General features: G+C 41.2%; 1 protein-coding gene across 1 annotated transcript in view; it reads right to left on the reverse strand.

Annotated features, from left to right (window-relative positions):
* Window positions 1–1102: 1102 nt before the first annotated feature.
* The window catches only part of SPAG1 (sperm associated antigen 1), a 42214-nt gene continuing 30805 nt past the window's right edge, over window positions 1103–12511 (reverse strand). The window contains exons 13-18 of the mRNA XM_015405867.1: window positions 10274–10449; window positions 9020–9161; window positions 8252–8378; window positions 4745–4909; window positions 2686–3060; window positions 1103–2535 (exon numbers count right to left, since the gene is read on the reverse strand). Coding sequence (XP_015261353.1) covers window positions 2404–2535; window positions 2686–3060; window positions 4745–4909; window positions 8252–8378; window positions 9020–9161; window positions 10274–10449 — 1117 coding nt within the window. The 3' untranslated portion in view covers window positions 1103–2403. The remainder of the gene's footprint in view (window positions 2536–2685; window positions 3061–4744; window positions 4910–8251; window positions 8379–9019; window positions 9162–10273; window positions 10450–12511) is intronic.

Here is a 12511-nt window from a genome sequence, read left to right on the forward strand (position 1 = left end):
AAAACACAGCTTTGTACACTGACATTCTCCAGCATAATTGTTTTCTGGGTAGGTTGTATATCCTGTTACTAAATTTTGTTTTAAACTATAAGTAGGAAAATACAAATTCATGATAAGCTGCTCAACTACATAAAGACTGTGGATGTCTAAATGAGAAATATACTGCATCGTATCCTTTGTGTACTACAAGCTGCATCCTTCACAGAATCCCCTTGATGTGTTTATTTAAAGTCCCAAGGAAATACCATGTCCAGGCAGCTTTGCACTTGCAGAGATGCTGCTTCTACCTGGTTGTCTGCATGAGCTGCTCCATATGCTACAGGGCCACAAGGAAAACATCAGAGCCTGTCACCATCATGAATCATGACAAAAGTCACACCGTTACCTGGGGAACAGGAGGCCTTCTTTCCAAAAACGACTACTCCCATGAAGCAGTGCAATAACACAGTTTGAGAATATTTCCTGATCTGAACAGTTTGCGTGCTTTCTATATTTACAAACAAAACTCATGTAGGCATGATGGGTGAAGAATATAATGGGGGAAAGTCCCACAGCCCAGCAATTTCTCTTTTGTTAGTCAAGTAAGATTTAACAAGACTGTAGGGGGGTATTTAAAAAAACAAACTACAATGTCCATGAGGCTGTGGGAGAATGAACATATGCAAACAGATTCCAGTCCAGACAGTCCACTGGCTTTTTACCGTAAACTATCACTGAATCAGGAAAATAATAAGATAGACATGCTGACTCCTCAAAACTGTACCACAGTAACTGTGAAGTATTACATTTTTTGTGTACAATGTGGCACATAACAGACAAGGTTAGGGTAGCATTGGATCAGTAGTAGCTATAGGAAGCAGTAGCATGATATGCAAAAAGACAAAATCTGTATGATCAAATGTGAACAGCTTAAGCACAGACACAGTTTGTCAAATGTTCATCATCCGTGGTCACAACTGGCGATCGACTCTTGAGCTCAACCCGCACGTGCTGGAGCATCCAAAAATGAGGTAAATAGTGAGAAATAAATATGGAATTGACTAAACAAATGATTAAGCAACACACCAAAAGGACTATTGAATAATGTGCATAATATGCCAAATATCTTTATTTTTAAATAGGAAAAGAACTACAAGTAGGTAAGCTCTTAACCAAAACAGAACAGAAGATTTTTTAAATTCATATCTTTGTTAAATGTTACAGGAAAAATAGCCACTGATAAATTATACCACCTTCAAAATTGTGCAAGTACCTGAGCGACCCCTGCCATAATAAAATGTGATATGCACACTAATAATAAATTACTATTTTCCAGTTTGCTTAAAAATGTTCTATTGCTTCAAAACATTTAACAACATAGCCTGTCCTGCTTCTCAACTCTGCCATTCACCAGAATTGCACAGGCAACAGAAAGGGGTCTTTGCACACCCAGAAAAATAAAACGGAGCTTTCACTTAGATGGCTGTAACATGGGTCAAACTATCCCTTGTTACAACCCTCCCAAAAGGCTGATGTAGCCATAGATATTCAGACCTCTCAAACACATCACTGCATATATTTCAGTTAGCAGCACTGATAACAGGATGAGAATAAACGAGTTAGTGTTGCCCTCTAAAGACAACATAGTAGTGCACTCAACAGGAGCGCCTGCACAAGTGGCAGATGGGGGGGGGAAGGGTGGTTTCATCTGTGCTGCAGCTAGATGCACAGAGTACTCATTTTATCCGTCAAGAAACAAAAAGTGAAGCCTATGTGCACAATTCCCTGGGAATGGCGTTCCACAGAAGTCCCAGGAAAATAAAAGCAACACAGAATGCCCATTCATGCCAATGGGGCTTGTACAAGAGACTTTCCCCCCACAGAACTGTATACTAAAAATGGTTTCTGAAAAGCAACTTGTTTAGAAGGTTCTTCTGAATAACAAGAACAGAGCAATACGACCAAAAAACATACTAACAAATGGGTGGCCATATATAGCCTCCTGAATACACTTGAATGTAGTTGAGCATATTCTGATTATTAGATCACAGGAGCTACATTGTTAGGGGCTGTTCGCTTCACTAGGAATGGTATCATCTCCTGCACCCTCCTGGTTCACATGCTCCTTGCCTCATATAACCTCAGGGTCTCATTTATTCAATCAATTTTTCCTCACTGTGAATGAACAGCCCATAAATATAAAAACATGCATGTGTACTCTGTAGGATAAAAATATATGCTACCATAAGATGGAAGAGCAGATTTTCAATGCGCATGAACGGTTAAAAAATAAAATAAAATTGCAGCATACTCAGCAGTCCAAGTGAAACGGACTGTACCCCATGCAGATTTGCATAGTTTATATGCCCATCCTACAGGCATCAAGGGAATGCATGCAAGAGGCAGTTCCAAAACAAAGTTGTTTTAAAGTTCAAAGTCTCTTTTAAGGCTCTCCAGATCGTGTAAAGAAAATTGTTCATTTTGCTCTTTGGAAAGAGATTCAAACAGCTGCTGAACTTGCTCCATTGCATTCTCACTAAGAAGTTTCAGCACAAGCTGAAAAGGAACAAAAATATTTTTGTGAGGTTAGCGCTTATAAACAGCTTTTTCTAAACATCCAGGGACTACTAGTGTTAGCAAGCATTTCATTAACTTTTTACTGGTACATTTTCAGAAAGATATTAAACTGAAGAAATAGTTACTCACCTTAAACCTTTCAGCTTTGCTCAGGTAGAGAAGGTGCTGATAAACCAGCCCAGGGTCCTGACAAAATGCATCAGATTGCAGGGCATAGATAAATAATAGGAAATTGTCTCCTTCAAGTTTGTTGCTTAGCAGCATTGGCAAATCTTTTGGTTCAATAACTGTTAAGAGCTCTGCACAGGCAGTGATGTCCTTATTGGCATTCACAGCATTTATCATCTGGCCAAATTCATAGGCATTTGATGGCTTAGAAATCACCAACTTTTCTGGGGTTTTCAGTGGCACCGTAGTTTCAAACTCTCCTTTTGACCGTTGGCTGTTAACTGCAGCATTCTCTGAAGCACAAGTCTGGGCTTCCTCTTCTTCACACTCATTCACCTTAACGAGGAACAACCACAAACGTATTTTCAGCAATATGTATGCAACACACATTTCATAACTGTGAGAATTTCTCCTACACAAGCCCCAACGAAATGAATGTGAGCTGTTCAAGAACACACAGACGGAAATTATGCCCTCATCACAGCTAAGCTAATATTTACAGTCTCTCTCTGGGGAAAGTTCTTCCCCAGTTTTTTTCCCCTTTTCATTTTATTCTCTCTTGGACCTTCCTAAATTTAGTGTCTATGGCTCCCTTCACACATACAGCCTGCAGCAGGGAAGTGGCTTCTGAGTGATGTGATCCAATGGTGCCCGGTAAACAACATGACAACGTAGGAAGGGACCAACTGCATGCCACTGACACCCACTAAGAGGGAGGGGGGCCAAGCACGCAGGAAAGACCCCATTTCCATCAATCCCACTCAATGTAATCATGCACAGCGCAGAGCAGGGCATCACACTATACGGAAGTTCCTTGTTACTTGGCAATGCATGATCCATGAATTTATCATCTGGCACAGTTAAGAAATCAGAGAAGTTATAGCAAAAAGTCAACATCAAGATTATTTCTAGTATCTATGAATGCAGGCTATGTAGCACCTTTGCCTAAATCTGGTGACAACCATCTGTGTTCAGAAACAAGTTCGCACGTGCAAGCAGGCTGGAGCAGAAGCACGAAAAGATGCTTCAGGGGACAGGAAGAAACCCTCACATTAAGCAATAACTTATGAACTTGGAACAGGGTGATGCAGTATCGGTACAGTAGTTTAGCATAGTGAGGGGATCCCCTCAGACGCTGACCGTTGCAGTCATGTGCTATGAGGGGAGCCACAGAGAGGGACGGAAACTAGTCACTGTGCAGGGCCTTATCCCCAGCTCCTGCCCAACAGCCGATCAGGGACTGCATACCAATCACCTGCAGCCCAATAACAGGCACAAAAACCTTCTGCCGAACCCCCTTCTCTGGACCCAGTCCAGGCTCTCTGTTTACACATTCCATCAGTAGTTTCTATACTTAGATGTATACACTTAGATGTACATGGGCCTAGCCTAGCCTATGCAATTTTTATGTAGGTGTGTAAACATCCAACCACAGAAAGGTCTCAAGTTATCCCATGGTTTTCTTCCCTTTGGGCTGATTCACATTGCCTCTCTGCCATGAAAAAAACCTGAGACATTTCCATGGTCTGGGGCACATATGTGGAGATTTGGGGCAATACCCTCTTTTTATGCCAGCCCTCCATGCTACCCAGCATACTGTTCCAGAGCATAATCTGAAAGATCCACTTCTATCAATTCATGACATTCACTCCACCTGCTGGAGCCTGGATACAATATAAAACATTATATACAGTATGGAATAATATATAAGTCGATACTACAGTATCATGGCAATAAAAAAAGATTCTCTTAATGGAACACTAAATCCAGAAGCTCTAAAATACCATCCACCAAGATGCAGGCTGTTGAGATTCATGGCTCTGCAATGATTTGTCCAAAATGGACCCCCGAACTCTCAGATCAATAACCCCCAGATCTAGCAACTTGAAAGCTGAGTACGTTGTCAAATAACATTTGGGACCTATTATCCCAGTAGTTCTTAAAACTTTCATGTAGTGCTCTGAATCTCAAAACAGTTCAAGCCCACGTAGGTTTAATACATAACAAAAACATGGAATACCTCTTGGATTTCAATTTTTTTCCTTTGCTTTTGCCGGCTGTTGTCTGTATCGTCACCTTTCAATTTAAGCAATTGGGTTGTCTCCTGTAGCTCCTTCTTTGCTTCCTCAATATTTGGATCTTTTAGAAGAATTTTATTCAGATCATCAATACCAGCTTTGTAGTTCTGAAAGTTAGAAAATTACTGGTCATCAAACTTGAATGAGTTTGAAATCTCACAGTCTTCATAAACACACAGAGAACTGTGTGGCAGCAGGACTTTGGTAAGAAGAACTGGGACGGAGATGACTTCTTTCATGTATCTCTCCTGATAACAGCACTGAGCTTGTGATATGATCCTGCAAGGAAATTCTTACATTCTTAGGAATCCACCGGGGTGGCAAGAGATGTAGCTCCTATCCAGGCTTCTGGCTGTCAGGAATGAGTGAACAAAACAACACCTACTGGGTTCCCTCTACAAGGCTCCTGGAATCCTATAAATTTACAGTACTCAGCCTAGTTCCCCGGGAAACATGGAGGATGGTTTAGTGAGCATCCTGACAATACCTCCCCCAGGAATGCAGCGGTATGAAAAGTGAAGCACATTTTTAAATTGGATTTCTATTCTGCCCTCCGTTGCACAGCAGGGCTCAATAAAGGCTGGAGCAATTGTTTACACAAAGAGACAAGAAGATTCAGCAGGGATATGATGTGGAACACATATCAACCATATGATTTTTATTCCTCCAGTTCTTTTCATGCCTTGACAGTAAGACCACAGCAGAGACAGCAGAAATTCTGAATGTTATTTTATGTTTGCCTAAAGTGGGAGCCATATCCTATATCTAATGCTGAACCTGACCCCATGCAGACAGACAGACAGATGGAGAATGGGGCCAGGTTTGCAGAAAAATACACCTTCCAAGAAGATAACATTGTCTTTTCTTATGCACAGAATATAACGGATCATTCCCTTACATGGCGGCTGTGGGGAGGGGGGAGGAGCAGGAGTAGAGATGTGAAGGCCCGGAAAAAAACCGGAAAAATTCGGGAAAAAAACGTTTTTTTCCGTTTTTTTCCCTGAAGATTTTTTGTTTTTTCCCCAAAAAAATTGGAAAAATTGAAAAAAGAAAAGAAAAAATGATTATGGAACGTTTTATTTTAACATGATGAATAAAATATTTTAAGACAAGGTGTTCAAATATTTTCCAAAACCAAACAAAGGTTAGTGGAAAGGAGGGCCAATATTAAAACCTTTTCATAAAAAGAGGTACATGTATTTATTAATAATAACAAATTAAAACATATATTACAACCAATATATATAAAACATAACCATAACCAGGGCTAAAAAAGTTTTATATATATTGGTTGTAATTGGGCCCCTATATATGTTTTATATACCTCTTTTTATGAAAAGGTTTTAATATTGGCCCTCCTTTCCACTAACCTTTGTTTGGTTTTGGAGTTCCTTGTTAGGTTTAGTTTTTTCCCTTTCTTGTTCCTGCTTTCAAATATTTTCCAAATCATTTCTAAAATATATATATATGGTATCAGATTGATCTAATTTCTGTGCACTGAGGACAAGCCAGTCCTAGGTTACAAACTGAACTCTCCAATGCAAGATGCATTTCTTCCTTTAGGAGGTGCTATTGGCAGAAGAAAATAAAAAGGTTTCAGTTTTGTTTTTGCATGTGGGTGGGTATTCTGTTTGTAATAATTGTTTGGATACACTATATTTTTAATATGCTAGTTGTGATAATTTCATGCCAAATAAAAATGTCCATAGTCATATTTTATGTTCCTAAAGTAACAGAATGACTTTCAATCTAGAAAAGACAAAAGAAATGCTAATGTAGCATTTTTTTCAATTTTTCCGAAAATTTCCATTTCCCCCCGAAAAAAAACGGGTTTTTTTCCTAGCTTCAAAATTTCTGGAAATTTTACATCTCTAAGCAGGAGCCATCACTGCTGGCTAAGCTGGATGGGCAAGAGAGAGAGGGAGAGCTGGAGCCACTGTCTCTTGTGTCAAGTAGGCAGGAGGGGACAACTGGAGCTGCTGCTGCTTATGCCAGATGGGTGGGCAGACAGGAGGAGGGGCAAAGCCACCACCTCATGTGCCAGGGCAGGAGGCAGGTGGATGGGGGAGAGGAGGAGGGGGAGCTGGAACCGCCCCCCCCCACCACCGTCATTGCTACGTGAGACAGGGAAGCACTGATGGTGAGTGGGCGGCCCAGTGAGGTATGTGAGACAAGAAAGATGGGATTCTCCTGCTTGTTCTTATACAGATGGCATGATATTCATCCCAGGGTCAACTACAGATGCCTCATATTGCCTAGGTAATGGGAGGATGCATTCTTTATCATCTTGCATGGCACTACTCAGGGCAGACACGGAATCTGGCACAGCTCAGCAAGAAAAAGCTGTATGACTATCCAGGCAACACGATGGCTTGATTTCTTTCTCCCTCTCTCCCGCAAGACTGTTGCTTTATTCACCTTCAGTGCCAACAGTACAATAGCCAAATCTGACTGGCTAAACTGCACTGTGCTCTCTTGCTCATTATATGACTCTTGACTTGCTGGAATCGTGCAGTCAGCAAAAAAGACAAAATAGTACCATAGCAGAAGAAAGGGGGAATGCCATTACTGTGAACAGGTACAAAAGAAATGGGGGAAATGTATGGGGTTTTTTTGTAGGGGGCACTCATCTTTCAGGCACTAACTCAGATCGGCCCTAAGTGAAATTTCAGAAACAATGTTCACAAGAAAATGCTGACGATGTTGTCCAAATTAGCCTACTTCCAGTTATTCTCTCACATTACTGCCTAGTATCACAAGAAAAGTAGTCCTTAGGGGGTGAAGAGTAGCATGACACAGGTGTTTCTCCAGTAACCGCTTCCTCACCAAATCCTCCCCCAGGGCCTCCAGTTTGGGACAGGGGTGGTTAACCATAACTCCCACTTTCTTTGCTACTTGGCATGACTTTGGTTGGCCTCAACAACGTCTCATAAACTCCAGTCTTCTGCTGCTGGACAAACTCTTCAAAGGCAGTCCAATTAATCTCCCAGCTACTGTGTTTTTCTGCTATCACCCTGTCCCCTTTTCTCCCAGCCTCTCTGACGCTACCAAGCCTTCTGTAGGTTTCACAGGGTCTGTTAACCACTTCTGGCCTTCCTATTTGTGACACCTTTTTTGACTACTGTTTGGAGTGTTTATCTGCTGTCAGACCTCCTTACCATATGGAGTATGAGGCATAGTAGCAACTACCACTATTCGTCCTGATACTCCCCAACTGACCCACTTGGTTTGTATCCAAGTCCCATCCTGGGTGTCCCTAAACCAGCAATAACTTTCAAGCCCCATTTATTTCTACAAGTAATAGGAACATACACCCGTCACTAAATTGTACTAATGCTTATAATGATTAGGGATTTCGTTATACTGCTCTTACATCCCATACCATATGTTACTGCTATTAAATTGAATACCTGTCAATTAATGACAGCCTGGCTCCTGTCCTTCCTTACCTGTAGTCCTTTGTATGCTAGAGCTCTCCTATACAAAGCTTTTATATTGGAGTCATCCATGTGAAGAACATAATCACAGTCCTTTCTGGCCTCTTCATATTTAGATAGCTTCAAGTAACAGAGGGCTCTGATAGGAAACAGAACTGCATAAGAACACACTGAAACACTCACAGAATCCCAGGGCAGATTATCAGATTACAGTTTTATGTGCATGATGCCATAATAATTTGACCCTAGATTCAGGTGGGTAGCCATGTTCGTCTGAAGCAGCAAAACAAAGTTTGAGTCCAGTGGCATGGCACCTTTAAGACCAACAAAGTTTTATTCAAGGTAGAAGCTTTTGTGTGCACGCACACTTCCTCTACCTATATCTATATAGTAATTTTCATTTCACTGTATCTGAAGAAGTGTGTGTGCTCAAGAAAGCTTATACCTTGAATAAAACTTTGTTGGTCTTAAAGGTGCCACTGGACTCATAGTTTGACCATATTTGAGATCGAATATGGGGATCAATCAGCCCTAATGTTCACCAGAATGGGGAAAAACCTACATTGGCATAGATCTTTGCTACAAAAGTTTCATCTTTTCACACCTCACTAAGGACTTTCATATAACAAAAAGCTGTAATACAAGAAGCAGCTCTTGCTCACAACTATCAGTAGTCTTAAACATAATCTACTTTCTACAAAAATCAAAGGCAGACTCTTACTGGGGTTTAATTAAGCTGGATAGTATGCAAAGCAAACATACTTCTAGATCCCAACTTACCTGTTAGTGTAGATGGTACATTCCTTAGAATTTAATTCCACACATTCATTGTACTTTCTCAATGCTTCTTCATATTTACCCTTCTTCACAAATTCATTCCCTTTACTCTTAAGAGTTTTGAACATCTCTTCTGCTTTTTCACCTATTTCCCAAAAGAATAGAAGGGATTCACTAACAGCAACCTTGCCCAGAGAAGAAATTCTTGCACTGCTTCTGTGGCATTGAGAAAGTGAGAATGGAATTCATGAAGTATAAGCCTCTTCATTCCTCGGGGAATCTCCCTTCACAAGGTCATGTTTTTCAACAGGACAATCCATACAGTGAATTGTATTGGCAGTGGAAGCTACCAAGCATGTAAACAGTTTTCTACTGTCAGCCAAGATTAAAAATGAAACATAAGAACATAAGAGATGCCAATGTTGGATCAGGCCAAAGGCCCATCCAGTCCAACACTCTGTGTCACACAGTGGCCAGAAATACCAGTGCCATCAGGAAGTCTACCAGTGGGGCCAGGACATTAGAAGCCCTCCCACTGTTGACCCCCCCAAGCACCAAGAAGACAGAGCATCACTTGCCCCAGAGCCCCTATCTATACCTTGTGGCTAATAGCCACTGATGGACCTCTGTGAAACTGGAGATCTTATTGAATGAGATATAGAAAATATTTTATCACTGGACTATTTAATGTCAAGTAACAAGTTACAATCCATGAATTCTGTATGCACATTCAAGGGCTTCTCTGTACCCAATGAGGGTTTCCCAATTTTTATTTCGGACTGAAACTCTTTGGATTCTGCTAGAGATCCCCAGTTGGTCCTGACTGTTGGGATGGCTTTATGGGAATAGAGGGTTACAAGCAACTGCAGAGGATGAAAAGCTTAAATGTCCTCTGGTACATGCAGACATACTACAGAAGCTCTTCAGATAAGTACACATTTATTTGTTTTACTTCATTTAAACCCCACCTTTCTTCACATTAGGACCCAAAGTGGTATATATTGTTTTCCTTTCCATTCTATCCTCACAACAACCTTGTGAGATAGATTAGGCTGAGAGTGTGTGATGGGCCCCAGGACACACAGCAAGCTTCCATGGCAGAGTGGGGATTCAAACCGGGGTCTCCCAGATCCTAACCTGGCACTCTAACCACTATGCAACATAGCTATTAATATTATTTATAATAATGTCTAATTCCTTTTTTTAAAAAATTAGTTTGCCTACTATATTGATACACACTAAAATACATTAAAATACCAGAAATCTTTGGTTTTTCATCCTGATGCCTGGGTGCCATTTTGTTTTGCATTGTCTCTGAAACAAAGTTTTCTCCATCCCACCGGTGTAACTGAGCAGAAACAGGAACAGCTGGTATCGGGGGTAGCTTCTCTCTCCAACTTGGACCATCTTGGTCTATTAACGTTCTTGTTATCCTAGAGAGAAAAACAAGTTTTTCCAAAGATATGAATCACATCTCTTTAAACGCCCTCAGTAAATTAATTACATAATTACTCCCAAGGAAAGCAAATTAAAATAACAAGACTTAATTTAAAACAACAGTCCCAAGTTTTTAAAGGGCCTGTTACGGTCTTTATTTATTAAATATATATCCCATTCTTCAAAAACGTTCACATTTACACTCTTTGAGCTGATTACACACAAGTGGAGGGTTCTGTGGTGGTCATGTCGTGGGTGTGATTATTGCTCAATTCACAATTGCAACAGAGATTCCACACAGCACTGGGTAATCCTTTTTTACACCTTTCATATCAGATGTGGATTGCATCACACATACACACACACACACTGTTGTCATCCTACTGTCACGGTACTCCACCCACCTGGGAGTGCAACTGTGGTGCTCAAGGATAGTGTAAGAATACTACACTTTAAAAAAACAGCACCGCTTCAAAACAATATAATACTTGAATCCTTGGGTAATACTAATCACTAGAAAGGACTGGGTGTCCCATCAAGGTCATCTACACTGAAAAGACTAATTCAACACCTATTGTTTGGGTGAAGCAGGGCAGAGAGATCACGCCAGAAAATTTTCAAATGCTAATTGAGAGCAAGGAAAAACGTGTGCTGCTTGTATTCCTGTGATGTAATAACAGCAGTGTAATGTTGCCCTGACCCTTCCGGAATAGAAAAACCTCAATTTTGTTGGCGTCAACTAAGGCAACACTGTAAATGCAGTGAAATGGGATGCAGGAGGCATTTCTTTTAATTCAAACAGAAAGCGTACCTTTTCCTTTCCAGGCACATGAAAATGATTGTCCCAACAATGCCATGACAGAAAAGATCTTTCCCCCCTGTGTGTTTTTAAAAAGTTTTTAGTGGGGGGGGGAGGCTGTTTATGATTTGTGCAGGGATGGAGGATGACATCATGTAGAAACAAAAATAAATGGCACACAGTTAGAATTGCTGGAACAGACAAAACCCTCTGTGTGCAATCAGCCTTGGTTGAGGTTGGACTGGGGTGGGGTGCTGAATCCAGTCCAGCCAAGTGCACACTTAAAGGCCAAGCTGAATTTTGTTATCTCTTTCAGGCTTAGTGCTCGTGCCTGATTGTCAACCCAAAGTGACTGCCCACAGTACCAACGTGAAAGAACCCGTGAGGAGTATTAGGGATGCTGTGGTTGAAAGACCCTTATTCTGGCTTCCAGTGTGTTGGCAACTAAATTCCATAGCTATGAGTAGGTGACAGGATTACTTCCTCTTTTTAGCAATTCAGCTTCCCCAATACAGGGCAAAATAAAGGGTGTTGAGCTCTAAGTGCAGGCATTAGCCCCAAGTCAGCATGACCTAGCAGACTGCCAGGTGTCACTGAGAATCATAAACATTGGGAAGCCAGACCTACCAAGCTGAGGAGAGTATGAGGAAAGAAAGGGAAGTAGCAGTAAGGGGGCTTCACCAGAGACCAGAAGGTGCAGTGGAACTAGGTTCCAGGGCATGTCCATTGCTGTAGGAAGCCCCCAACAACTAAAAGGGACAAAAGAAAGTTTGTTTCGTGGTCTGTTTTTTTATTAAACCACATTCACAAAAACAAGTTATCTTGCCTGTGTGAGATAGTTTCAGGAGGGCAGTAGAAGAGCTAGGTTTGAGTTTTTTATCTGACGAAAGGCACTCTGATTCTCAAGAGGCCATACCCTGAAGATCTTGTTGGCTTCTACGGTGCTTCTAGACTCAAACCGAGCTCTTGCCTCTGAGTTTTCTTGACTATCCAAATCCATTAAAGGACCTCCTTGCCTCAGGCAAACCAGCCTCTAGCAAACTAGAGCCACTCGGGTGAACCCTCCTTCCTCCTCAGGCGGACATTGTCCTCCCCCTTTCCAGTGTGGAAGTAGCTACAATTAGTGCTACCTCTGCACTGATAGGGTTTTTTTAAATGAAAAACACAGTCAGCACTAAAACACAGTTTGAGAAAAGTTTGCAAGTGTGGTTTGGGCTATGATTAGCCAAATTTAAATTGTGCCATTTCAGACTGAAGCC

Source organism: Gekko japonicus, unplaced genomic scaffold (assembly GCF_001447785.1).
Source record: "Gekko japonicus isolate JY-2015 unplaced genomic scaffold, Gekko_japonicus_V1.1 scaffold232, whole genome shotgun sequence".
In the NCBI taxonomy this organism is placed as follows: domain Eukaryota; kingdom Metazoa; phylum Chordata; class Lepidosauria; order Squamata; family Gekkonidae; genus Gekko; species Gekko japonicus.